This window comes from Pristis pectinata, chromosome 32 (assembly GCF_009764475.1).
Source record: "Pristis pectinata isolate sPriPec2 chromosome 32, sPriPec2.1.pri, whole genome shotgun sequence".
NCBI classification, from domain to species: domain Eukaryota; kingdom Metazoa; phylum Chordata; class Chondrichthyes; order Rhinopristiformes; family Pristidae; genus Pristis; species Pristis pectinata.
The window spans coordinates 20911314-20936764 of record NC_067436.1 but is presented as its reverse complement, the minus strand read 5'-3'; the positions used below and the strand labels follow the sequence as shown (position 1 = coordinate 20936764).

General features: G+C 42.5%; 1 protein-coding gene across 3 annotated transcripts in view; it reads left to right on the top strand.

The window, feature by feature from the left end:
- The window catches only part of LOC127585322 (leucine-rich repeat-containing protein 49), a 90166-nt gene that overhangs the window by 44607 nt on the left and 20108 nt on the right, over nucleotides 1-25451 (top strand). For all 3 annotated transcript variants that reach the window (XM_052042695.1, XM_052042694.1, XM_052042696.1), the window contains 5 exons: nucleotides 212-273; nucleotides 4142-4289; nucleotides 7833-7916; nucleotides 15443-15624; nucleotides 19345-19434. In XM_052042695.1, coding sequence (XP_051898655.1) covers nucleotides 212-273; nucleotides 4142-4289; nucleotides 7833-7916; nucleotides 15443-15624; nucleotides 19345-19434 — 566 coding nt within the window. The remainder of the gene's footprint in view (nucleotides 1-211; nucleotides 274-4141; nucleotides 4290-7832; nucleotides 7917-15442; nucleotides 15625-19344; nucleotides 19435-25451) is intronic.

Below are 25451 nucleotides of genomic sequence, written 5' to 3'. Positions count from 1 at the left end.
GCCTCTTAACTGGCAGATTCATCAGTCTGTGTGGTCATCTACGCTGTGGCAGCCTCCTGCAATGTTTGATCACAACCAGGAGGCTCAGCTTGCTGTGAGCAAAAGCCTTTGATGAGGCTGCAGGAAATGGAACTGCAAGAATCCTTCCAAAGGCTGCTGGGATGTTATGCACAATATTGCTGATGACTCCTTGCATATCTTTTCTTTACAGAGAGATGCAGACACATTACCTTGTCTCCAAAGATTTTTCCTCAGCTTTAACAACATATCCAGGTAAGAGCTGCATTCTTTTATTATTAAGAAAAACAGGCAGTTCCCCAAAGGCCTAGGTGCTCACTTTATTAAAGGCCAGAATCTTTGCTTATTATCAACTGCAGAATAATTTCACAGACCTTTTCTCTATTTACCTTCTTTGCTGAATTTCTGTAATTAAGAAATAGTTTTTATATTAACCTGAGACAATATTGAATAAAGTTAATGATTTTATTTTGTCAGCTTGATTTTATTTCAGAGCATTACTGACTCATGTACTAAGCAGCGATTTTAAGCCTGAGCTTAATTGCAGCAGCCATTTAATAGTGGCTCAGTGAAGGGCATCCATGTACCAGGAATTGTGCAGCAACAGACTGAAAAGTATCAGGCAAATGCTGTGTGTTTTGTCACATAATTCTATGTTACCTAATTTTAAGCATTATTTACTCTCAATAGTGAAAAGTGCTTACAGCTTTTGCACAATTTTTAAAAAATTTATTATAATATGTTTATTGACTAATATGGATGTCAAGTGAAATTTATTCATTGTTGAGTATATTATTCTACAGAATTTATTCCAAATTACTGTTGTTTGAGGGCGAATATGAATTCATTATAAATTACCAAATTAGCATAAGTATCTCTGTTGGAAACAAAATTATTTTTGCTAAATGTTTCCATCAAACAGAATAAATTTTAAATGTGTACATTGATATTAACACCTAATAATATAGTATTCGAAGTCTTGTTGTTTATTGTTTAGGATCCCTGCAGCCACATGAACCAGAAATTATTTTATCTATTTAAGAGACTCCTGGATGGTTCCCAGTTATTGCCATCTTATGTTTTATAAGTTACTTTCATGGACAGTCATCTTTCTGTTCTGTGATCAACACCATAAAGGAATCTTTTACTTTTGTTGTGGAGAAACTTCAGGGAAGGCTCAGCACAAAGTTTACAATGTCAGTGATATTGAGGGGACAAATTGGAGTACATCAAGAAATTGCAATTTGATGACCCAAGCTTGAGTATTGAAAAAGCTATAGATTAAAGGGCAAAAGTGAGGGAAAAGTATGTGTTCATGACTATGTTATAGGGGAAGAATGTTGGTAAGCTGCTTTACTTTTGTCAATCTCCTTTGTTACCTCTTCAAAAATAACTCAAATCAAATCAGTGAGACAGGATTTCCCTCACACAATGCTGGCTATCCCTAATCACTCCCTGTCTTTCCAAATATGCATAAATCTTATCCCTTAAATCTGTGGTCCCTGAAGACCTTATTGCTAGGGGAAATCGTTCATTATAGTTTACTCTGTTCTTGGCCTCTTATGCCTAATCTAAATCTCCTCTCAGTTCCATCCCTTCCTTCATCAGTTTTTCTTCATAATTATAATTCTTCAACATCGGCAGCATCCTTGTAAGGCTCCTTTGCACCCCCTCAAGTATTATCACACTCTTGTTATGTGTTGACTGCAGTTGTACACACTTGTCTAACTACGACTTAAGTAGCTTGTACAGTCCTATTATCTCCCTGCTCTTGTATTCTACATCAGGTGATGAAGACAAGAGTCCCATGTACCTCTTTAACCACCTTAACCAGCTTTCCTTTGACCTATAAGGATCTGTGGATGTGCACTACAAGGTTTCTCTATTCTGCTTTTCTCAGTACGTGTCATTTACTAGTTATTCCTTTGTTTGCCTTCCTTAATGCTATACCTCATGTCTCCAGCACAGGAACCATTGGTTGACCATGCCAACCCTCAAGTGCCATCTATACTAATCCATTGCACGGAACAAAAAATATTTCCAGTGGGTTAAAGCCATCTGTGCTGTGGTCTAAATAATCCTTGTTGTTTCACGGATATCTTGAGTTCATATACTTCCACGACTCTTAACTAGTGTTTTACTTTGCCACCTGTTCTTTTAAAATACTTGATGTTCCTAAGAAATGAATTACTTTAAATATGGGCATAGAGTTATACAACATAGAAGTAGGCCCTTCAGCCCCAACTCATCTACACCGACCAAGATGTCTATATGAGTTTGTCCCATTTGCCTGCATTTGGTCCATATCCCTTTGTATTTCTCTATCCATGTACCTGTCTAAATGTTTTGTAAACATTGTAATTGTACCCACCTCTACAGCTTCCTCTAGCAGCTAGTTTCATATACCCACCACCCTCTGTGTGAAAAAAATTTCCCCTCCGGCCCCTCATGAATTTATGTACCTCTGTAAGGTCACCCCACAGCTTTTTGTACTCCAGGGGAAATGTCCCAGCCCATCCAGCCTCTCCTCATAACTCAAGCCCTCCATTCCCGGTAACATCCTCGTGAATCTTTTCTGCACCCTTTCCAGCTTAATGACATCCTCCCTGTAACTGGGTGAGCAGAACTGCGCACAGTACTCCAACTGTGGTCTCATCAGTGACTTGTGCTCAGTGCCCTGACTGAGGAATGCAAGTGTGTCAGATGTCTTTTTCACCAACATGTCTACCTATGTCTCCACTTTCAGGGAACTATGTACCTGTAACCCTAACAGAATTGTTAATTTTTACAAGAAGAGTGAAATTGTACTTAGAAATTATTCCTTAAACTGTACACGTAGGGAGAGGTTGCCTATTTTGCTTTTTCGTGAGAAAATTCAACTCATTTGGGGAATCTTGTTCAAGGTTCCACTTAGTCTACCAAAGAAGCTTGGGCAGTTTATAGAGAGAGACATCCTGCTCTCTGTTTTAAAAAGCAATATAGTCTCCGTGAACCCTCTTTGCATCTTCTTTGCTCTCCAATCCGCCACCAAACTTTGTATAATCAGCAAGCTTAGATAGATTACGCATGATTCCCCCATCTGAAGCATTGGTGCCCCAGCACCTATCCCTTCGGCACCACGTGAGCAACAGCTTCCCAACCCAAAAATAACCCATTTATTCCTGTTCAGTGGTCATTTATACCAGTATTGATCCCAACACCACAGGCTTTAATTTTGCTTAATAATATCTTGTATGGCACCTTTTCAAATGCTTTCTTGAAATCAAGTCATACCACATCGACTGGTTTGCCTTATCTGTTCTGCTCATTACAGGCCCAAAAAAAGTTAATAAATTTATCAAATATGATTTCCCTTTCATAAATCTATGTTGACTCTGCCCAAACCCCTCTCTTCTATTCACTCTGAAGCTCCATTGTTTTCAGAAGGATTTCTATGTCTTTGGTGAAGATGGGCAAAAGATTTGTTAAATTTTGCTGCCATTTCCTTATTTTCCCAATATAATTTCTCCTGTGTCAGTTTTTAAAGCACCCACATTACATATACCTTTAGCTAATCTTACCTTTTATGTAATACTTTGGGATGTAAGATGATGCTGAGGCACCAAGGGCAAACCTGCACAGGAGAAGGTGCAAACTTCAGGCAGGCAGTGCTGGAGGTCGGGATTGAACCTTGAGTCGCTGAGCTGTGAGGTAGCAGCACTTTGCACCGTTGCTTCAGTGGATGTTCGATTGATATTTGATTCCTCTTCAGGACACTGATTCTAATTTGGAAGTGAATATATTGATTGTGAGAAGCGATTTAAATAAAATCTTCATTTTATCCTGTTTTGCAAACTGCCACAATAGACCAGAAATCAGGCTAAATTAATGCTGTGTAGCAGAGAGAATTACCATAAAACACTGGGATGGCGTTCATGTTTATGCCAGTAGTTAGTAATGGCAGAGAAATTCTACCTCCGTTGCTTGGTAATTATATTTCAGGTAGTAATTGTTTATGACCTTCAGAGCTGGTTGTACCCATTAATGCATTTCTTATTTTAATTAATTCAGTAGTCCTTCCATTCGCTTGATTAATACCTTTCCTGAAATAGCCTCTCTAATTGATTGTTTGTATTAAATCCAGATTTGAGAACATTGCTTGTCTGGCAGACTCTTTATCGCTTTCTGAGGTCACCCTGGATGGCAATCCCATAGCTCAGGAGTCATGGTACAAGCATACAATTCTCCAACACATGGTGCAGCTCCGACAGTTGGACATGAAGAAAATCACAGTGAGTCCCTCACTGCACTAGTTGGGCTGTGTGCCATTAACAATCAGTTTCCATTTGTCTACTTGTACTTCGCAACAGTGCTTCAAGAATTGAATGTTCAGTTATGATGACCCACTAGTTAAACTGATTAATATTTTTGAGACTTTGGGATTTACCGGTTGAATTAGGGATAAGAAATCTGATTGAAATGGAAATTGAAAACCAACTATAGCATAGATAGGAATACAGAAAAGCATGACCAACTCCAAGACTGTGGTGCATTTTAAGCTTAATTACATCAGGATATACAAAGAATAGGGCATCTAATGTTGTGATCTCTGGATTACTTCTGGTGCCACATACTAGTGAATACAGGAATAGGAGGATAGATCAGGCAATGGGATGGTGTTTGAGGGTAGGTTTTAGATTTCTAGATCACTGGGACCATTCCTAGGGAAGGTGCTACCTGTATAAGCTGAACAGGTTGCACCTGAACCAGACAGAGCCAACATCCTTGTAGGGATGTTTGCCAGTGCTGTTGGGAAAAAGTCTAAAACTAATTTGGCAGGGAATGGGACATAGACTAGATGTACAGTCTAGATGGTGGGATGTTTTAAAAAAAAGAGATGGCATTGCAATATTAAGGAATCCATTACTGCAGTACAGTAAAAATCCAATTAATCTGGAACACTCAGGACATTAATGCTGCCAGATTGGCAGATTTTCCTCACTATTGGATGTTATCTCTCTTACCCTGCACCCCCCCTCCCCCCCCCACCACCCCAAAAGGATATCCTGAACCACTCCCGGACATCTGAGGTGCCCAACTTCTTTTCTAACTAGGGCTTCACCCCGACTGTGGTTGAGAGAGCTTTCACCCATATCTCTGCCACTTCCCACAGCTCTGCTCTGCTCTCACCCCCACCCCTCCCAGACCCAACAGGGATATGGTCCCCCTTGTCCTCACATTTCATCCCACCAGCCTAAGTATCCAACACATCATCCTCCACCACTTCTGCCATCTCGAATGGGACCCCACCACCAAGCATACCTTCCCCTCCCCACCCCTTTCTGCCTTTCGCAGGGACTGCGCTCTCCATGACTTCCTAGTTCACTCCTCCCCCTCACTCATCCCGCTCCCACCCTGGGAACTATCCACTGCCCCCTCAATAGGTGTGACACCTGCCCCTACACCACCTCCATCCAGGGACCCAAACAGTCCTTTCAGGTGAGACAGAGATTCACCTGCACCTCCCCTAATATCATCTAGTGCATTCAGTGCTCTAAGTGTGGCCTCCTCAACATTGGTGAGACCAAACGCAGACTAGGTGACCATTTCATTTCACAGAACACCTGCACTCTGTCCGTAACCCCAATCTGCATCTCCCCATTGCCAGTCACTTCAAATCCCCCTCTCACACTATCACATATGTGTCAGTCCTCGGCCCCCTCCACTGCCAGGAGGTCCAAGCACAAACTGGAGGAACAGCACCTCATTTTCCGTCTTGGAACCTTGGAACATTGAATTCTCCCACTTTAAATAATCCCCACCCCCCCCCTTCCCCACACTCTTCCCCACTCCCCCCCCCAACCATGCTCCTTCTTTTCTTCCCTTTCCTAGCCTTTCACTCTTTTTTTTCTACTCCCTTTTTTTCACTTTCCTTACCTTTGACCCATCCCCTAGTGGATCTGCTCTCCCCTCCTCCCCTACACCTGCCTATCGCTATCTCTTACCTGCATCTACCTACCCACCTCTCTTTTGTCCACCTATCACTGCTCTGCTTCCCCCCCCCCCCCCCCCCATATATTGGGCTTCCCCTTTTTCTATCTTCAGTCCTGAAGAAGGGTCCTGACCCAAAACATTGACCACCTACTTTTTTCCACAGATGCTGCCTGAAACGTTGACCATCTGCTGAATTCCTCCAGCATCATCATGTTTTCATCTAGATTCCAGCATCTGTAGTCCTTTGCTTCTAAAGGAAAAAAAATAATGCCCCAACACACTTTTAATTAGTTTCTTTTTTAGATGTTATACAGTATTATGATAAATCCTTCAGTGAATCCAGTAAGTTTCAGGGAAGCGTAGGAACCGAGGACCAGTGAATCTCAGGGGGCTGCGTGGACCAGTTTCTGAATGGTGGGATAGCAGATTATTGGAGTTTTACTGTAGAAAGGGAGGATATCCTATGTCTCTACAAATGAGAGTAGATGGGTTGAAATAGGAGCAAAAAGGGGTGCTTGCTTTCTGGGGGTTTGCTACAGGCTGCCTTACAGTCAGTAGGAGATAGAGGAGCAGATATGTAGACAAATCACAGAGAGGTGTAAGAGTAAAAGAATGTAATAGGAGGAGATGTCAGGTTCCGCAGTATTAAAGTCAGAGTCATGCAGCATGCAAACAGGCCCTTCAGCCCATTATGTCCATGTTGACTATCAAGTATCTATACATATCCTATTTACCACTTGATCTGTAGACTACAATGCCTGAGCGATTCAAGTGCTTGTCCAGATGTTTCTTAACTGTTGTGAGAGTACCTGCCTCCACCACCTTCCCAGATAGTGTGCTCCAGGTTACAACTACACTCTGGGTGAAAATATTCTTCCTCAGATCCCCTTGAAACCTCTTACTCCTTACCTTAACACTCTGTCCTCTGGTCTTGGACACATCTGCCATGTGGAAAAGTTTCTTACTATCTACTCTGTCTTTGCCTCTCATTATTTTGTATAGCTGTATCAGGTCCCTCCTCAGCCTTCTCTGCTCCAAGGAGAACAAGCTTAGCCTTTCTAGTAAGTCCTTTCCACTGGAAGAAAAACTTCCAAGACCACTTCAACCGTGGCTCTGACCTTCATGTGGGTGCTTTTGACTCCATCCCACAGCAGTCTACACAGTTCAGCTTTGCCATTTTTCTTGACTAACAAGAAGCTGAAAAGGCTGCACTGCAATTTTCTCATTAATATGAACATCAAGCAGTTGCTGGCTGGGTAAGGTGGTACCTGCAACTAACTATATATAACTGGTAATACCTTACCAAGAAGTGTTTCACAAATGGACAGCTAATTTGTATGAACTTGATATCTGTACCTGGTCTGATGAAGCTGCATGGCAGCATAAATTGTGTTGCACATGTTGGAGGCAGCTTCAAATCTACATCTAACTTGTGAAATTGACCAGCGTATTAGTTGGTGTGTGTACAAGCAGCATCTTGCTTAAGATGACTGTGCTCGGTTTCTCTAACCTTCATTGTCATTAATTTCACATTCATTGAAAAGTATTGAATAATTGAAAACTAAAAACTGCAGATGCTGAAAATCTGAAATAAAAACAATTGCTGGAAACACTCAATAGATTAGGCAGCATTAATGGAAAGAGAAACAGTTAACAGTTTTATTTTATACGTCAAGTTTTTATTTCTAATTGCGTCTTTGTTTAATCAAACTGATGATGGAATTGTATGCGTTTGTAAGCATTGAGCAGCTCATAGACATGCTACAGTTTGTAGTAAGTAGTGGCTGATATCTTAAAGCTAATTGTATGCATTTCTATTCAAAAGTTTGATTTCTTCATAGGAAGAAGAGAGGCGAATGGCGTCAGTCATGGCCAGGAAAGAAGACGACAAAAAACGTGAAATCCACAAACAGGCTATCTTGAAGGTGAAGTCTCAATGATAGTTCATTAGTATAATTAACAATAGTCTGGGATAGATCTGCTGGCTTTGGCATTGAGCGATATAGAGTCAGAGCAGTGGATTGAGTGAGGATGAAGCCGGCATTCTCATTGAATTCCGTTCCTTATGTAGGTACGTAGACAGTGATTAATACCTTGCAAACAATTTAATTAAACCAGCAAGCAAGTGAAAAATAAAACAGAAAATACTGGAAATACTCAACAATTCAGGCTGACATGATTCTGATAAAGCTCATGAACCTAAAACATTAAGCAGCATACAAAATGCCGGAGGAACTCAGTGGGTCACTTCCCTCCACAGATGCTGCCTGACCCGCTGAGTTCCTCCAGCATTTTGTGTGTTGCTCCAGATTTCCAGCGTGTGCAGTCTCTTGTGTCTCCAACCTAAAACATTAACTGTGTGTGAAGATGCTGCCTGACCTAGTATTTCCAGGACCATGGTTTTGTTTTCAGCTCCACAGTTTTTAGGTTTTGGTTCAAGCAAACAATGATTCCACGTTAGTCATTGATGTGTGTTTTGTTTTAATCACATGCAACAGAAGCCCCTAAGGTTTACAGTAAATGAACTGCATGCTTCCAGATTTCTGGCCAGTTTGGGAAACAAGCATCAACTCTGCTGGGTGAATGGAAAGTTGTTCAAAGCAATTTGCATATATTTGTTTCCTAAAAGGGTTATACTGTGTGGTTGAGTTTGTGCTATATCAACACCATTTATAAAGTGAACTTTCTTTACCTGTGTAAGTAGAATTCTTATAGTGGTTAGAGATAAAATGGAGTAGTAGTATGTGACATTAAATATCATATGATTGAAGTCTCTGAAATTGAAGTGCAGTTTCAAATTTTGTCTAATGGCAGCACTGCAACAGTCCCTGAAAAGTTGTCAGAGGTGTTGGGAAGCTTGAAAAAATACAGATTCTCTTTCATTTGTTCAGCTGCAAATGACAAGTTCTACCCCACATTATACAGTGTTCAAAGCAGGCTAAATTATCCCATCACTCCAACCTTCCCTCAAGGGTGGATGGCTAACAAGGTAGTCCTTGGAATAACCAATGGCATCAAATGGGAAAAGCACTAGGCAGCATCTGGATTTGCTTAGTGATTCGGTGGACTAAAGTCTGACTGGATTGTTTCATAAAAAGGAAAGTTTGACTCAATTGTCTGTTATAATAAGGCATAGTGTAATAAAGCAAAGAAAAGCAGAACCTTTATAGAATACTAGTTAGGCCTCAGCTGCAGAATTATGTTCATTTCTGAACAGCCAACCTGAGGAAGGAGTACAAGAGTTGGGACATCATGTTACAACTTTATCATCTTGCACAATGTGGGAAATCAGGGAGACCTCCAGTATCCCTGATGACTACACCTGCGAGAAGTGCATCGGGCTGCAGCTCCTCACAGACTGCGTTAGGGAGCTAGAGCTGGATGAACTCCAGATCATTAGGGAGGCTGAGGGGTTGATAGACAGGAATTACAGGGAGGCAGTCACACCTAGGTGGGTGACTGTCAGGAAAGGGAATAGGCAGCCAGTGCAGAGTTGCCCCTCAATAACAAGTATACTGCTTTGGATACTGTTGGGGGAGACAGCCTACCAGGGGAAAGCCACAGCGGCCAGGTCTCTGGCACTGAGTCTGGCTCTGTGGCTCAGAAGAGTATTGGGGAGAAGAGGAAGGCAATAGTGATAGGGGATTCATTGGTTAGGGGAAAAAACAGGAGATTCTGTGGGCGAGACTTGAGACTTCCAGATGGTACGTTGCCTCCCAGGTGTCAGGGTCAGAGACGTCTCGGATCGAGTCCACAGCATTCTACAGGGGGAGGGTGAGCAGCCAGAAGTCATGGTACACATTGGTACCAGTGACATAGGAAAAGGGATGAGGTCCTGAAAAGTGAATATAGGGAGTTAGGAAGGAAGCTAAAAAACAGGACCTCAAGGTGGTAATCTCTGGATTGCTGCCTGTGCCACTGAGGGTAAGAATAGGAAGATATGATGGACAAATGTGTGGCTGAAGAATGGGGGCAGGGTTTCAGATTTGTGGATCATTGGGATCTCTTCTGGGGAACGTATGACCCGTACAAGAGGGATGGGTTACACCTGAAGTCGAGAGGGACCAATGTCCTTGCAGGTAGGTTTTCTAGAGCTGTTGGGGAGGGTTTAAACTAGGTTGGCAGGTGGATGGGAACCAGAGTGTTGGGTCAGATGATGGAGCAGTTGGTGTAAAGATAGATGCGATGTGCAGAGAGACTGAGAGGAAGGATAGGCAGTGGACAGGGCATAAATGCTGTCAGTTGGATGGGTTGAAATGTGTTTAATGCAAGAAGTATTAGGAATAAGAGTGATGAACTTAGAGCATGGATTAATACGATGTTGTGGCCATTACAGAGACTTGGCTGTCGCAAGGGCAGGATTAGCTGCTTGATGTTCTGGGATTTAGATGTTTCAAAAGGGATAGGGAGGGAGGTAAAAGTGGAGGGGAGTGGCATTGCTAATCAGGGATAGTTTCACAGCTGTAAAAAGGGAGGACATTGTCAGTGTGGGTGGAAGTCAGAAACAAGAGGGGAGCAATCACTCTTGGGAGTATTCTATAGACCCCACAATAGCCACTGGGACACTGAGGAACAGATCAGGAGGCAGATTTTGGAAAGGTGCAAAAATAACAGGCTTGTTGTCATGGGTGATTTCAACCTCCCTAATATTGATAGGCAGCTCCTTAGTGCAAAAGGTCTGGATGGGGCAGAATTTGTTAGGTGTGTCCAGGAAGGATTCCTGACACAGTATGTGGACAGGCTAACTAGAGGAGAGGCCATACTGGACCTAGTACTAGGCAATGAACCTGGTCAGATGACAGACCTCTCGGTGGGCATGCACTTCAGAGATAGTGACCACAACTCCCTGACCTTCGGCTTAGCCAAGGACTATAATAGGAGCAGACGATATGGGAAAGTATTTAATTGGGGGAGAGCTAATTACGATGATTTTAGGCACGATGGTACCAACTTGGAAGCGTAAATTGGGATCAGATATTCTCGAGTGAATAGCTGAAATGTGGAGGCTGCTTAGGAACCATTTGCATGGGGTTCTGGATAGGTTTGTCCCACTGAGAAAGGAAAAGGATGATAGGATGAAGGAACCATGGTTGACAAGGGAGGTGGAGCATTTAGTCGAGAGGAAGAAGGAAGCATTCTGTACTAAGGGTTAGGAAACAAAAATCAGGTGGGGCTCTTGAGAATTATAAGGTAGTCAAGAAGGAGCTTAAGACTGGACTTAGGAGAGCTAGAAGGGAACATGAGAAGGCCTTGGTGAGTAGGATTAAGGAAAACCCCAAGGCATTCTACATGTACGTGAAGAACAGGAGGATGCCTAGAGTGAGAGTAGGACTGCTCAGGGATAAGGCAGGAAACGTGCCTGGAGATGGAGGAGGTAGGGGAGGTCCTTAATGAATACTTTGTTTCATTGTTCACCAGGGAGAGGGATTTTGACAAATGTGAGGTCAGCATAGAACAGGCTAATGTGCTGGAGAAAGAGGTAGTGTTGGAGCTTCTGAAAAATGTTAGGATAGATGTCCCTGGGGCCGGACAGGATATACTCCAGGTTACTATAGGAAGTGAAGGAAGAGATTGTTGTGGCATTGACGATGATATTTGTGTCCTCCCTGGCCACAGGAGTGGTACCAAAGGATTGGAGAACAGCAAGTGTTGTTCCATTGTTCAAGAAAGGTGATAGGAATAATGCTGGGAATTATAAACCAGTGAGTCTTGAGTTAGTGGTGGGCAAGCTATTGGAGAGGACTCTTAGGGACAGGATTTACAAGCATTTGGAGAAGCATAGTCTTATTAGGGATAATCAGCATGACTTTGTGAGGGGCAGGTCGTGCCTCACAGGCCTAATTGAGTTTTTTGAGTAGGTGACAAAACAAATTGATGAAGGTAGAGCAGTGGATGTGATGTATATGGACTTTAGTAAGGTGTTGACAAGGTTCCCCATGGTAGGCTCATCCAGAAAGTCATGAGGCATGGGGTCCATGGAAACTTGGCTGCATGGATTCGGAATTGGCTTGACTATAGAAGGCAGAGGGTGGTAGTAGATGGAGTGTATTCTGCTTGGAGGATGGTGACTGGTGGTGTTTGGCAGGGATCTGTTCTGGGACCCCTGCTCTTTGTGATTTTTATAATTGACTTGGATGAGGAAGTGGAAAGGTGGGTTAGTAAGTTTGCAGATAACACAAAGGCTGGAGGTGTTGTGGATGGTGTTGTAGTTGTCATAGATTACAACAGGATATGGACAGGATGCAAAGTTGGGCAGAGAAGTGGCAGATGGCGTTCAATCTGGAAAAGTGTGAGGTGATACACTTTGAAAGATCAAATGAAGGCAGAGTGCAAGGTTATGGCAGGATTCTTAGCAGTGTGGAGGAACAGAGGGATCTTAGGGTCCAAGTCCATAGATCCCTCAAAGCTGCCGTGCAAGTTGATAGGGTGGTTAAGAAGGCATGTGGTGTACCGGCCTTCAGTAGTTGGGGATTGAGTTAAAGAGCTGCGAGGTAATGTTGCAGCTCGATAAAACTGGTTCTACCACACTAGAAGTATTGTGTTCAGTTCTGGTCGCCTCATTATAGGAAGGATGTGGAAGCCTCAGAGAGGGTGCAGAGGAGATTTACCAGGAAGCAGCCTGGATTAGAAAATATGTCTTATGAGGAAAAGTTGAGTGAACTTGGGCTTTCCTCTTTGGAGTGACACAGGATGAGAGGTGACTTAATAGAGCTGTATAAGATTATGAGAGGTGTAGAAAGAGTGGACAGCCAGCACATTTTCCCAGTGGTAATGGCCATAACCAGAGGACATTCATATAAGGTGTGTGGAGTAAAGTTTAGGGGAGATGTCAGAAGTAGGATTTTCACACAGAAAGTGGTGGGTGCCTGGAATGCACTGCCAGAGATGGTGATAGAGGCTGATATAAAAGGGATATTGTATCAGATAGGCACAGGGATGTAAGAAAAATGGAGGGTTATGGGCTATGTTAGGGTTAGATTGATCATGGTGGAGTAGGTTTATATAGGTCGGCACAACATTGTAGGCTAAAGGGCCCGTACTTTGCTGTTCTCTGTTCTGTGCAAGAAATTGTGCAGTTCTGGTCACCACACTATAGAAAGGACGTGGCAGCACTAGAAAGAATGCAAAAGAGATTCACCAGGATGTTGCCTGAAATGGAGGGCTTTAATTCTAAAGAAAGATTGGACAGACATCAAGTGCTGCTGGAAGATCATCAGCTTGGTGAAAGATGCTCCTTGGTCTGCCTGAAACTTGTTGTCTTCCAACACAGCAATATGTCTGTGATGGGAATGCTGCCGACTGGCACATTCCAGGCTGCAGGAGTACGTGCTGAGGGACGCACTGAAGCTCGGTGCAGCCAACGCAAAGGCTCTGTGGGGAAGGACCACAGTCTAGGCTCCTTCTGCTACCGCACATTGAGTCAGGTGGGGAAGCCCCTCAAACATTGAAAGGGTGCATCACCCTTTCAATGTTTGAGGTCACATAAGTGGCCATGGTGCTATGGTTTTTAAAAAAAAGTTAATGCCACTGAATGTGTTGACCATGAATGTAAAGTGTTTTGATCTGTTTATTCTTTTGTATAATTATTACAAATAAAGTTTATTTTTGAAATAAAAAGATTGGATAGGCTAGGATTGTTCTCACAGAGATTTCTAGAGTTAGGCAACATGGAAACAGGTCCTTTGGCCCAACTTATCCATGCCAACCAAGGTGCCTAGTTGTGCTAATCCTGCATTTGGCCCATACCCTCTAAGCCTTCCCTGTCCATGTGCCTGTCCAAATGTCTTTTAAACATTGCAATTGTACCTGCCTCTACCATCTCCTCTGGGAGCTCGTTCCATAAATCCACCACCCTCTTTATGGAAAACTTGCCCCTCAGATCTCCTTTAAATCTTTCTCCTCTCACCTTAAACATATGCCCTCCAGTTTTAGACTCCCCTCCCTTGGGGGAAAAAGATTGTGACCATTCACCTTATCTATGTCCCTCATAATTTTGTAAACCTCTTTTAGATCACCCCTCAGCCTCCATTGTTCCAGGGAAAACCTTGCCCCAGCCTATCCTATCTCTCCTGATAACTTAAGCCCTCCAGTCCAGGCAACATTCCTGTGAATCTTTTCTGCACCCTCTCTAGCTTAATCGCATTTTTCCTATAGCATGGCGAGCAGAATGGGTCACGATATGTCAAGTGTGGGCTGAGCAATGATTTATAAAAGAAATAAAAGCTAATATCTAAAATTAACCTTGTTATTGTAGACCTAAATATACTTTTTGCAACTAAATGCGTTTTATCCCTTTGTATGATCTTTGTGTCTTTCTCAAACTTGTTGACCTATCTCTCTTTGCATCATCATTAAACTTGATGACAACACACTCATTCCCTTCATCCATCATTAATACAGATTGTAGATAGTTGAGGCCCCAGAACTGATTCATGTGCACCCCCATTACTTCATAATTGCTAATGCGAGAATGATCCATTTATCCCAACTCTGTTTTCTTTCCATTAGCAAATTCCCTATCCATGCCAATATATTACCCCCAACCCCTTGTGCAGTAACCTTTTATGTGGCACCTTATTGAATGCCTTCTGGAATTCTCAGTACACTGTCTACTAGTTACCCATGTTTGTTAAATCTTCAAGGAGCTCTAACAGATCTGTCAAACAAGATTTCCCTTTCTTAAAGACATGATGACTCTAGATTATTTTATGCTTTTCTAAATGTTCCTTTGTTACCTGCATTTTAATGGATTCCAGCATTTACTCAGGCTAACTGGCCTATAGTTTTTGATTTTCATCTCAATCCCAGTTTCCTTGACTAGCAGCTTTACATCTCCACCCAGACTGATTCTAGGTCTTGAGCTTCTGAGTCAATGTCATTCCTCACTGCAACAATTAATAAAGTATTTTTAATTTTACTGTACTATTTTTCCTTTCTCTGACTCAACTTGCTGGTACATCCTTATGCTTTTTGTCTCTGCTCCTTCTTGCTGCACTCTGTTTATTGTTACCTCAGTTATTGCACTGCACTATTGCCTTCTCCTTTCACTTTGCTTTTCCAAATACTACTTCACCCTTCCTCTGAATTCTTTTCTTCCATTTCGAGGTCAGCTTTTCTCCCTTCTAGTTCTATCCCCAGGTTCCTTTTCCCTGCCAAAACATCTTAATCTTTTCCAGCAACACTTGCAAATCCCTCCACTTCGCCCCAGAATATATGTACGTATTGGTCCTTCACCAATGTGCAAACTGTGCAAGCTTCTAACCTCTTTCCTATCTCCCTACAACCTGCCTGCAGGACAACTATTGCTCTCCATTTTCTCTTTCCACCAACCACTCCCCAACTCCATGCTGATGGGTATTCATCTCATTCAAACGCTTTCAGATTTTGCTTTTGATTCATAACCATTATCTTGCCTCAAACAGAATTCCTAAATGTTTGTTCCTTTTAACAGGAGAAACGGCGTTTGGCTATCAGTAACGCTGCCAGACAGTGGGAGATGCAGCAAACCATTGCCACAGTCAAGGATGCACAGCCAGCACAAGTGAAACCTCCCTGCACAGCCAGTAACATCAGTATTCACAAGCCATGTCACCTCAATGAGTGTGAACATGAATTGTGGCCACATGAATCAAGGTAATTTCATCTAATGAGAATCTTTGATTCAGGGTCAGTACCTTGAGTGAAGGACTAAATAGGAGGTGGTTTCGCCCAGAGGTTAAACAATGGGATGGAGACAGTAGAGGGGAAGGATCTTAGTTTAGGAAATCAAGTAGTAGAATCAGTTTAGGTGGAGCAAAGAAATAGTACAGTGGAAGTTGTGTATATGCCCTCAAACCATGTATAAAACAGGGCATAGGCTAAGTCAGGAAATTAGAGGTGCACGTACAATAAGGTGCAAGGGCTGTGCAATAATCATTGGGAACTATAGATAGACTGGGTAAATCAAGTAGCACCAGTAACTGAAGATGAATTCATAGGATGTATCAAAAATTTTTTAGATCAGTATATTGAGGAACCAGTGAGGGAACAGACTGTTTTAGATTTCGTATTGTGTAATGAGGAAGTTTAACTGAGGATGTGATCATTAAGGTTCCTTTAGGGAACAACAATCCTGAGGGATAGCCTAAGAAGAAGGAGATGAAGAAGACGACAATGGAGAAAGCAAGGAGAAAGAGACCTAACTACAGTATGGCAGCATCTTACTGAAAAATTGAAATTGATTTATTTCAGTCAGAAACCTGGATCTTAAATACAAAGTATAAAGGAATGAGGTGTGAATTGTCTATGATAGATTGAGAAGCTACTTTAAAATATATAAAAGCAATAATCAATGACTAACAAGTCATATATATTCCTGTAAGAAACGCTGTTAATGCTTCACCAACAGTGGATGTGGAATGACCCTAAGTTCCAAAATTCCCTCCCTAAACCTTTTGACTTCTCTGCATCTTGAAGGAAAACTCTCTGAGACCACCTATTTGATCAAACTTTTGGTCACATGCCCTAAAATCTTGTTATTCGGTGTCAGTTTTGATTTGACAATGCTCCTGTGAAGTGCATTGGGACTTTTTGCTGTATTAAAACAGCTATATAAATGAAAGTTGTTATTGTAGAAGTCAGTGTCTTCCACAAAAGGCAGTTCAAAGTGGGTCAGTCATTATCTCTGACCTTGATAGATCTCTGCTTACCAAACATATTAAAGGACAAGGTGTTAGGTCATCAGTCAGTCATGGTTCCATTGAATGACCGAACAGTAGCTGAATAACTTACTCTGGGGAAAATGTTGTGGATGTTGGATTTTCCTCTCCTGACACAAGGTGAGTGGGTATTACTTTCCATATCATTTAGATCGGGGCAACCTTAGTGAGTGCCTGATGCTGCAGCATGAAAAAATGGTCAGCATTCCTTTGTTGTGAGCTTATTGCATTTAAGACATCAGAATTGATTTTAATTTTGGTTGAAGTCTTGTATATTTGGAGAATTGTGAAGAAAATATACATGGTTGGATCAATAGACTGACTTTCACAACCTATCAACCTTTTGATAGGTTGTGAAAGTCAGTCTATTGATCCAAACACAGCAAATTTTAATTATGAAAATTTAAAAAAAATGCAAATGCTGGAAATACAAAATAAAAACAGAAAATGTTGGAAACAGTCTACAGGTCAGGTAAACTCTGTGGAAAGAGAAACAGGGTTAATGTTTCATGTTGACAGGACGCAACATAATAGGAGCATGAGTAGGAGTGCTCCTGCATGAATAGGAGCATAAGTACCTCTGGTGGTCCAGCCCAAGGCAACCCTCCGGGTTAGAGAATTCCTGAGATTCACGATCCTTTCCGATAAGAAATTCCTTTGCATCTCAGTTTTAAATGACACTCCTCATCTTGTAACTATGTCCCCTTGTTTGAGACTCTCTCACTTGTGGAAATGTCTACATGGTCTTGCCCCCTTCGTATGTTGCTTCTTAATCTCCTCAGGATTGCCTCCAGTGCTGGTGTATTCTTTCTTAAATAAGGAGACCAAAACCATACAGTTTTCCAGGTGAGCCTTCCCAACACCCTGTACAATTGTAATAGAGAATATTACAATTTTTAAACTTCCTTTTGCAATAAAGGCAAATATGCCATTTGCCTTATAACTATTTGCTCCAGCTGTATGCTACCTTGTTGTGTTTCATGCTCAAGAGCTCCTGGATCTTTCTGTACCCTAACCCAGTCTCTGTCCATTGAGATAATAGTCTGCCTTTTGATCCCTCCTACGAAGTGCATGACCTCGTATATTCCTGTATTAAACTGCACTTGCTAAGTTTCACCCATTCACCTAACCTGTGTGTGTGTGTGTGTGTGTGTGTGTGTGTTTCTGTTGCAGAGTCCAAATATCCTCATCACAGCCTGCCTTGCACCTATTTTGTGTCATCAAATGTGTATATCTTGCACTCTGCCTTCTCCTCCAACTCACTGATAATGATAGCAGATATCACAAGACCCATCTCTAGAGCACTCCAATAATTACATCTTTCCAATTTGAAGACCATTTCTTCTGACTCTCTGTCTTTTATGTGATAACTAGTCTTCAACTCATGTTAACACATTTCCCCCAATGCTGTGAGTTCTTCTGCACCAGGCTTATTGAATACCTTCTGGAAACCCAAATACACTACAGTTACAGATTCCCTTCTATCTCATCTGTTTGTTACATCCTCAAAGAACTTTAACTAATTTGTCAAGCATGATTTACCTTTCATAAATCATATTGACTTTGATTGCATTAACCTTTTCTAAATGAATAATTGTTCCTTCCTTGATTGTAGACTCCAGCATCTTGCAAACAACCAATGTCAAACTAACTACACTATAGTTTCCCGCATTAATCTCCCTCTCCCTTCTTGAACAAGAGAGATACATTTGTGGTTTTCCAATCCACTGAGTTTTGGAAAAATTTCAACCAATGACTCTACAATGTTATTATCTTCAGACACAGACCATCAAGTCCTGGCAACTTGTCTGTCTTTAGTTGTATTAACATTTCCAATACTTTGTCCCTTGTGATAGAGATCGTTATAAGTTCTGCTGTGCCATTTGAAATTTGCCCATCTGTTATATGTGGGATATTTGGAATGCCCTCCATCGTGATGACTGATGCAAAGTATTGATTTAACGTAGCTGCCATTTCCTTGGTTCCCTTTATGAATTCCCCAATTTCACTCTCTTGAGGTCTCACATTTACTTAGTTACCCTGGTTTTTAAATATCCATAGAAACTCTTGCTGGTTGTTTTGATATTGTCAGTTTTCTCTCATTAGTTTTCTGAACAATTGTTGATGTGTTAGTGAGGGAAATTATGCAGAGAGTGAACCTGAACAAAGGGTAGTTCTGCTCACTCTTCATCCACCTATGTTATTTGCTTAGTTTTCCCCTCTCCAAGAGCACAGCCTGAGCTGCTGGGCACTTCCTCCAGTTCTGCAGATTGCAGCTTTTATATTCCTTTTGTCATATTCTTTCTTTCTAACTGAACCTCATTCTTTTATTCATGTTCTGTCTCTCTATCTAACTCCCTCATTAATTTATCAATAGATGACTTTTACAGCTTACTCCTTGACAACCATGACCACACCCTTTTGGAGATTTTACCTTGTCCTATCCATCGCTCCCTCCATCTCTGCAATTTAAAATGTACTTATTTTCTTTCTTTCCCAGTTCTGGTACAGGGTCTTTGACCTGAAGCATTAACTTTGTTCCCCTGTTCACAGATGCTCCGTGAGCTGTTGACTTGTATTTCAGAATTTTTGTCTTTACTTTGATATACTTGTGTTATAAGTGCCATGTGCTGGACTATATTTTGTCTCCCAACAGCCAACTGAGTCCCAAAAGCAGCATTAGAAAGGAAAGAGCAGAAAACAACAAACAAGAATTCACTAAACCTGAAAAGCCCCATAACGTAAGGTAATATCTTCTTGTACATGAAAGTGACTATCACTGTCATTTAGTTGTAGAATAGTCTCATCACTAGGCTCCCTGCTGCATTGGCATTGTTAATGCTGTCTGACAACTTTTCAGTTATATACAGGTTTTCGGTCTGATTCAGGGCAAAGATCCAACTTGAATGGTATCCATCCACCTCCCTAAACATTCATTCCCTGCACTAAAAGTGCACAGTGGCTGCTGTGTGTACCACCTACAAAATGCCCTGAAGTTTCCTACCTTGGCTACTGTAATAACATCTCCCAAATCCATGACCTGCACCACCAGAAGATCAAAGGCTTCAGAAGTATGGGAGCATCACCACCTGCAGGTTTGCTCCAAGCTGCATATCATCCTTGGAAACATATTGCTGTTCTTTCATTTTGAGGTCTAAATCCTGGAAGTCCCCACTCAATAGTACTGTGGGAGGAAGAACACCAGAACTGCAGTGGTTCAAGAAGCTGGCTCACCACTATCTTCTCAGGGGCAATTAAGGATAGGCAATAAATACTGGTCTTTCTGGCAACATCCACATTTCGAAAAATGAAATACAAACAAATTTGGATCTCCAATACAGCAATGTACCACCAAAAACAGACCGTACTTACGACCAACTTCCCTATTTTACATCACAGGAATTTTATATCTGTCAGGTCCTTAAATGTTGCCATTTATATGCATTGACTACTGTTAAAACCATCCCTATTTGCTCTTGAGAAGTTGTTGGTGAGAAACTTTCTTGAATCTCTGCAACTCATTTGGTGTTGGTAAATCATTTGGAGTGCTCATCCACTGTCTATATGGGTAAAACTCAAAACTAAGAAAAGTGCATCATTCAGATGGGATTATACTTGAGAACCCGCACTGCCCCCACCCCTCCCCCCCCCCGCCCGATAGCCACCGGGACATTGAGGAACAGATATGCAGGTAGATTAGGGAAAGGGGTAAAACTAAAAGGGTTGTTGTCGTGGGGGACTTCCCTAATATACTGTAAACTGGGACCTCCTTAGTGCAAGAGGTTTAGACGGGGCAGGATTTGTTAGGTGCATCCAGACGGGTTTCTTAAATCAATATGTCGATAGTCCAACGAGAGGAGGGGCCGTACTGGATCTGGTGTTGGGTAACAAGCCCGGCCTGGTGACTGACCTTTCAGTGGGAGAAATGTTAGGGAACAGTGACCACAACCCCTTGATTTTTAAGATAGCTATAGATAAGGATAAGTATGGACTTTGCGGTAGAGTATTAAATTGGAGCAGGGCAAATTACAGGAGCATTAAGCAGGAACTAGGGAGAATTATTTAGGAACAGCTGTTTTTGGGCAAGTCCACATCTGACATGTAGAGGTTGTTTAAAGACCAACTGCACAGAGTACAGGACAGGGACGTTCCAGTCAGAAGGAAGGACAGGGATGGCAGGGGAAGAGAACCTTGGATGTCGAGAGACGTGGTGAATTTAGTCAAGAAGAAGAAGGAAAAGTATGTAAAGCTCAGGAAGCTCCGATCAAACAGTGCACTTGAGGATTATAAAGAAGCCAGAAAGGAACTCAAGAAGGGAATTAGGAAAGCCAGAAGGGGCCATGAAAAGTCTTTGGCAAGTAGGATTAAATAGAATCCCAAGGCATTCTATACATACATCAAGAGGAAGAGGATAACTAGGGAAAGGGTAGGACCACTCGAGGATAAAGGAGGGAACATGCGCTTGGAAGCGGAGGAGGTGGGTGAGGTCCTTAATGAGTACTTTGCATCAGTATTTACCAAGGAGGAGGATAAGGAGATCAGTGCGGAGCGTGCTAACAGCCTGGGGCATTTTGAGATAAAGGAGGAGGTAGTGTTGGGTCTCTTAAAGAGCACTAAGGTGGCTAAATCCCCAGGCCCTGATGGGATATACCCCAAGTTATTGAGAAAGGCAAAATATGAGATTGCTGGGGCCTTGACCAATATCTTCGTGTCCTCTCTAGCCACAGGCGAGGTCCCAGAGAACTAGTGAGTAGCTAATGTTGTTCCATTATTCAAGAAGGGAAACAGGGATAATCCTGGTAACTATAGACCAGAGAGTTTCACATCAGTGGTAGGGAATTTACTGGAGAAGATTCTTAGAGATAGGATTTATAAGCATTTGGAAAACCATAGCCTAATTTGGGACAGTCAGCATGGCTTTGCGCAGGGCAAGTCGTGCCTTACTAACTTGATTGAGTTTTTTGACAAGCTGACTAGGGTGATAGATGAAGGTCGAGCTGTGGATGTTGTCTACATGGATCTTAGTAAGGCGTTTGACAAGGTCCCTAATGGGAGGCTCACCCAGAAGATTAAGATCCGTACTGGGACCTCTGCTGTTTGTGAATTATATAAATGACCTGGATAAAAATGTAGATGGGTGGGTTAGTAAGTTTGCAGATGATACAAAGATTGGTGGTGTCTTGGATAGTGTAGAAGACTGGCAAAGGATACAGCGGGATACAGATCAGTTGCAGATATGGGCAGATGGAGCTCAACCTGGCCAAATGTGAAGTGTTGCCCCTTGGGAGATCAAACGTAAAGAGACATTACACTGTTAATGGCAAGACCCTTAACAGTGTTGATGAGCAGAGGGATCTCGGGGTCCAAGTTCATAGCTCCCTGATGGTGGCTACACAGGTTGATAAGGTGGCAAAGAAGACATATGGCATGCTTGCCTTCATTAGTTGAGGCACTGAGTTCAAGAGTCAGGAAGTTATGCTGCAGCTTTATAAAACTTTAGGCCGCATTTGGAGTATTGCATTCAGTTCTGGTTGCCAGGTGTGGTGGGCTAAAGGATGTCAAGGCTTTGGAGAAGGTGCAGAGGAGGGTTACCAAGATTCTGCATGGATTAGAGGGCATGTGCTATAAGGATAGGTTGGACAAACTTGGGTTTTCTTCTCTGGAGCGGCGGAGGCTGAAGGGAGATCTGATAGAGGTTTATAAGATTATGAGACGCATAGATAGAGTAGACAGCCGGTATCTTTTTCCCAGGGCTGAAATGTTCTAATACCAGAGGGCATGTATTTAAGGTGAGAGGGGGAAAGTTCAAAGGAGATGTGCAGGGCAAGTTTTTTCACACAGACAGCGGTGGGTGCCTGGAATGCGCTGCCTGGGGTGGTGGTGGAAGCAAATACGATAGGTGCGTTCAAGAAGCTCTTAAATAGGTACATGAATGTGAGGGAACTGGTAGGGTATGGACATTGTGTAGGCAGAAGGGATTAGTTTAGTTGGGCATTTTATTACTAATGTAATTGGGTCGGCACAACATTGTGAGCTGAAGGGTCTGTGCTGTACTGTTCTATGTTCTATCTAAGTATTGATAGCAAAAGAGTTGCCAGAACTTAGATGCAGACTTGATGACGGTGTGCAGATATATTCAGGTTAGAGGTTTGCATTCCCATCTGCAGGCTGCTTCAAGCAGTTTTTTTGGAGTTTAGAAGAATGAGGGTTGATCTTATTGAAGCTTAGAAGATTCTGAGTGGGCTTGACAGGGCCGATGTTAAGATATTTTCACTAGTGGAAGAGATTCAGATGAGGGGAGGTAGTTACAAGACCAAGGGGCCAGTCATTTTAAACCAAGATACAGGGAAATTTCTCCCCACAGAGGGTAGTGAATTGCTGAAATCTTCTATCCCCACAGACTTGTGGAGGCTTCATCATTAGAAGTATTTGAAGTGGAGGTAGAAAAATTTTTAATAGATCGGGGATTGAGGTCTGTGGGGATTTGACACAGCAGAGGAGTTCAGACCTGCAGTGGATCAGCTCTGATCATATTGAATGGTAGGCAGGCTGGAGGGGCCTGGTAACCTACTCCTGCCCATGTTCTTGCGTTCTGAACCAGAGGTTGCGGGTTCATCCTGACATCAAAAACTCGAGGTTAACACACCAGTGGAGTGGTACGGATGTACTGTGCTGTCCGAGGGATGTACTAACAGAGTTGGAGTTGGGGGTCAACGACCTGGGCCAGGTGTATGGCTGGTGTTGGGAATGTGGACCAGGTGTGCTTCCGGGATTGGGAGCTGGGGTGGGGGGGCCGGTGGGGAGGTGATAAACGGGGTGAAAAGTGAGCAAGGACTACTCTGCCTCAGCCCATGTGTATGTGTGCATGTGCCTTTGTGAACAAGCAAGTATGCACATGTCAGACAGTACCTAATCAAGTGTCCACACATGAGCATTAACACTCATGCAGCAGATCCTGGTCTTTTGTCCCCTTACCACTGGGTCATACCTTGTTCTGTATGCCCCTTTGGTACCTGATGTGCAACAGCTACTCAATGTTAATGGCACATTGACATCTTCCACTCTACAGTATGAGGTTGGGGTCCTGGAACACCAGGACCCTAATGGATAATCCCAATAGCACCAGTCTTGAACACTGCTCTGCTATCATATCATAGCTCAGGAACTCAGATGCCTTAACGTTGACATCACCACACTGGGTGACACATGTTGGAAATCTATGCCAAGTTTAAAGAATGATGGGTACACCTCCTTATAGGGGGCAAACAGGAAGAGGAGCATTGTCTTCATGGAGAGAGACTCACCATCAAGAATGAGAAGCCGAGAATGAGAACTTGTCATTTTAGCTGGAATAGGAGGCAAACAAAGCCCATTGCTTCTCAAGCTATGGTAAAGGGTTTCTTTGGAAATGTTCAGTGTGCTCAGCAGGAACTGACTCCCCAGCAAACCTGCAAGTGATTGATAATCCCTTCAAACAGTGCAATTGCAGGGCAGGTCCCTGTCATTAAACCCTGCTAACCTGTGTGGGTGTGCTAATCACATGTCCCTGATTACGTTTCAGCAGGTGGCCTTCAATTGGGGATTGTACATGGGAGTAATTTCACCTGTATGTTGTACAGGCTTCATCTGCAGGCACAAAATTATGAAGAAAATAGAAAGGATAGATAGAAGAATATTTTTCCCTTGGTGTCTACAACAAGAGGACATGGGTTTAAGGTGAGAGGGGATCTGAGGGGATCTTTTCTCACATAGAGTGGTTGGAATCAGGAACATACTGCCTGAGGGGGTGGTTGAGGCAGGGACTCGCACAACATTTCAAAAGGATCAAGGTGATCACTTGAGATGCCAGGGCAAGGCTATGGACGTAATGAGGGTTAATGTGATTAGTGTAGATTGCTGCAGTGAGTGGCATGGATGTGGTGGGCTAAAGGGGTTGTTTCTGTGCTGTATGAATCTATGACACATCATGTGCCTGATATCACCCAGATGAAGTCTTATCATGCCCTATTATTTGCAGTTCACATGTTGCAAGTAATTTTGTGGTAGAAATCATCAAGTAGTGCTTGAAGTATGTGTGTTATATGATTCAAGTCCTAGTCCATTGTGCTTGTGGTGGAAGATAAATGAAGGTGAAATGATTTAAACAAAAATGAAGCTTTTGAGTTTAATTTGAGATTTTACATCGGTGACTAATTAAGAACAGCAAGTGTGCTAGTTCACACAATTTGCTTTGAAGTAATTGTATACTGTTATTGTATTGGGAAGTGTTTGAAACTCAAACAATAAATGCACCTTGGCTAACTCCCATTTTGTGTCACCAGGATGATATTTTATTAAAGAGCATTGTGGAAGTCTTCCCTGTGCTTTGTACTGCCTGACCCCTAACTTAGCTGGATCACACAGGGCATTCACATCTACTCAGGAATTCAGCACTTTGTCCACATTTGGACCGAGGCTGTAATCAGGTCTGGAAATGATTTTTCCTGGTGAAACTGAAGCTTACACTGGTGACGAGGTGATTGGTGAGTGAGCGGTGGCACAGTGACACTGTCAACAGTAACTTTCAGCCTTTTGCTAATAACATGCATAGACTTTTAACTTGGTGATTAACCTGACTGGCTTTATAGACAGAGTATACCCAGTAAATGTTCACATTGTTGGGTGGGTGCCATTTTAGTTGTATGAGCTGCTTGGCTGGAGGTGCAGCTAGCTCAGGAACACCAAAACATTACAACTGGAATGTTGTCAGGGACCATATTCGGT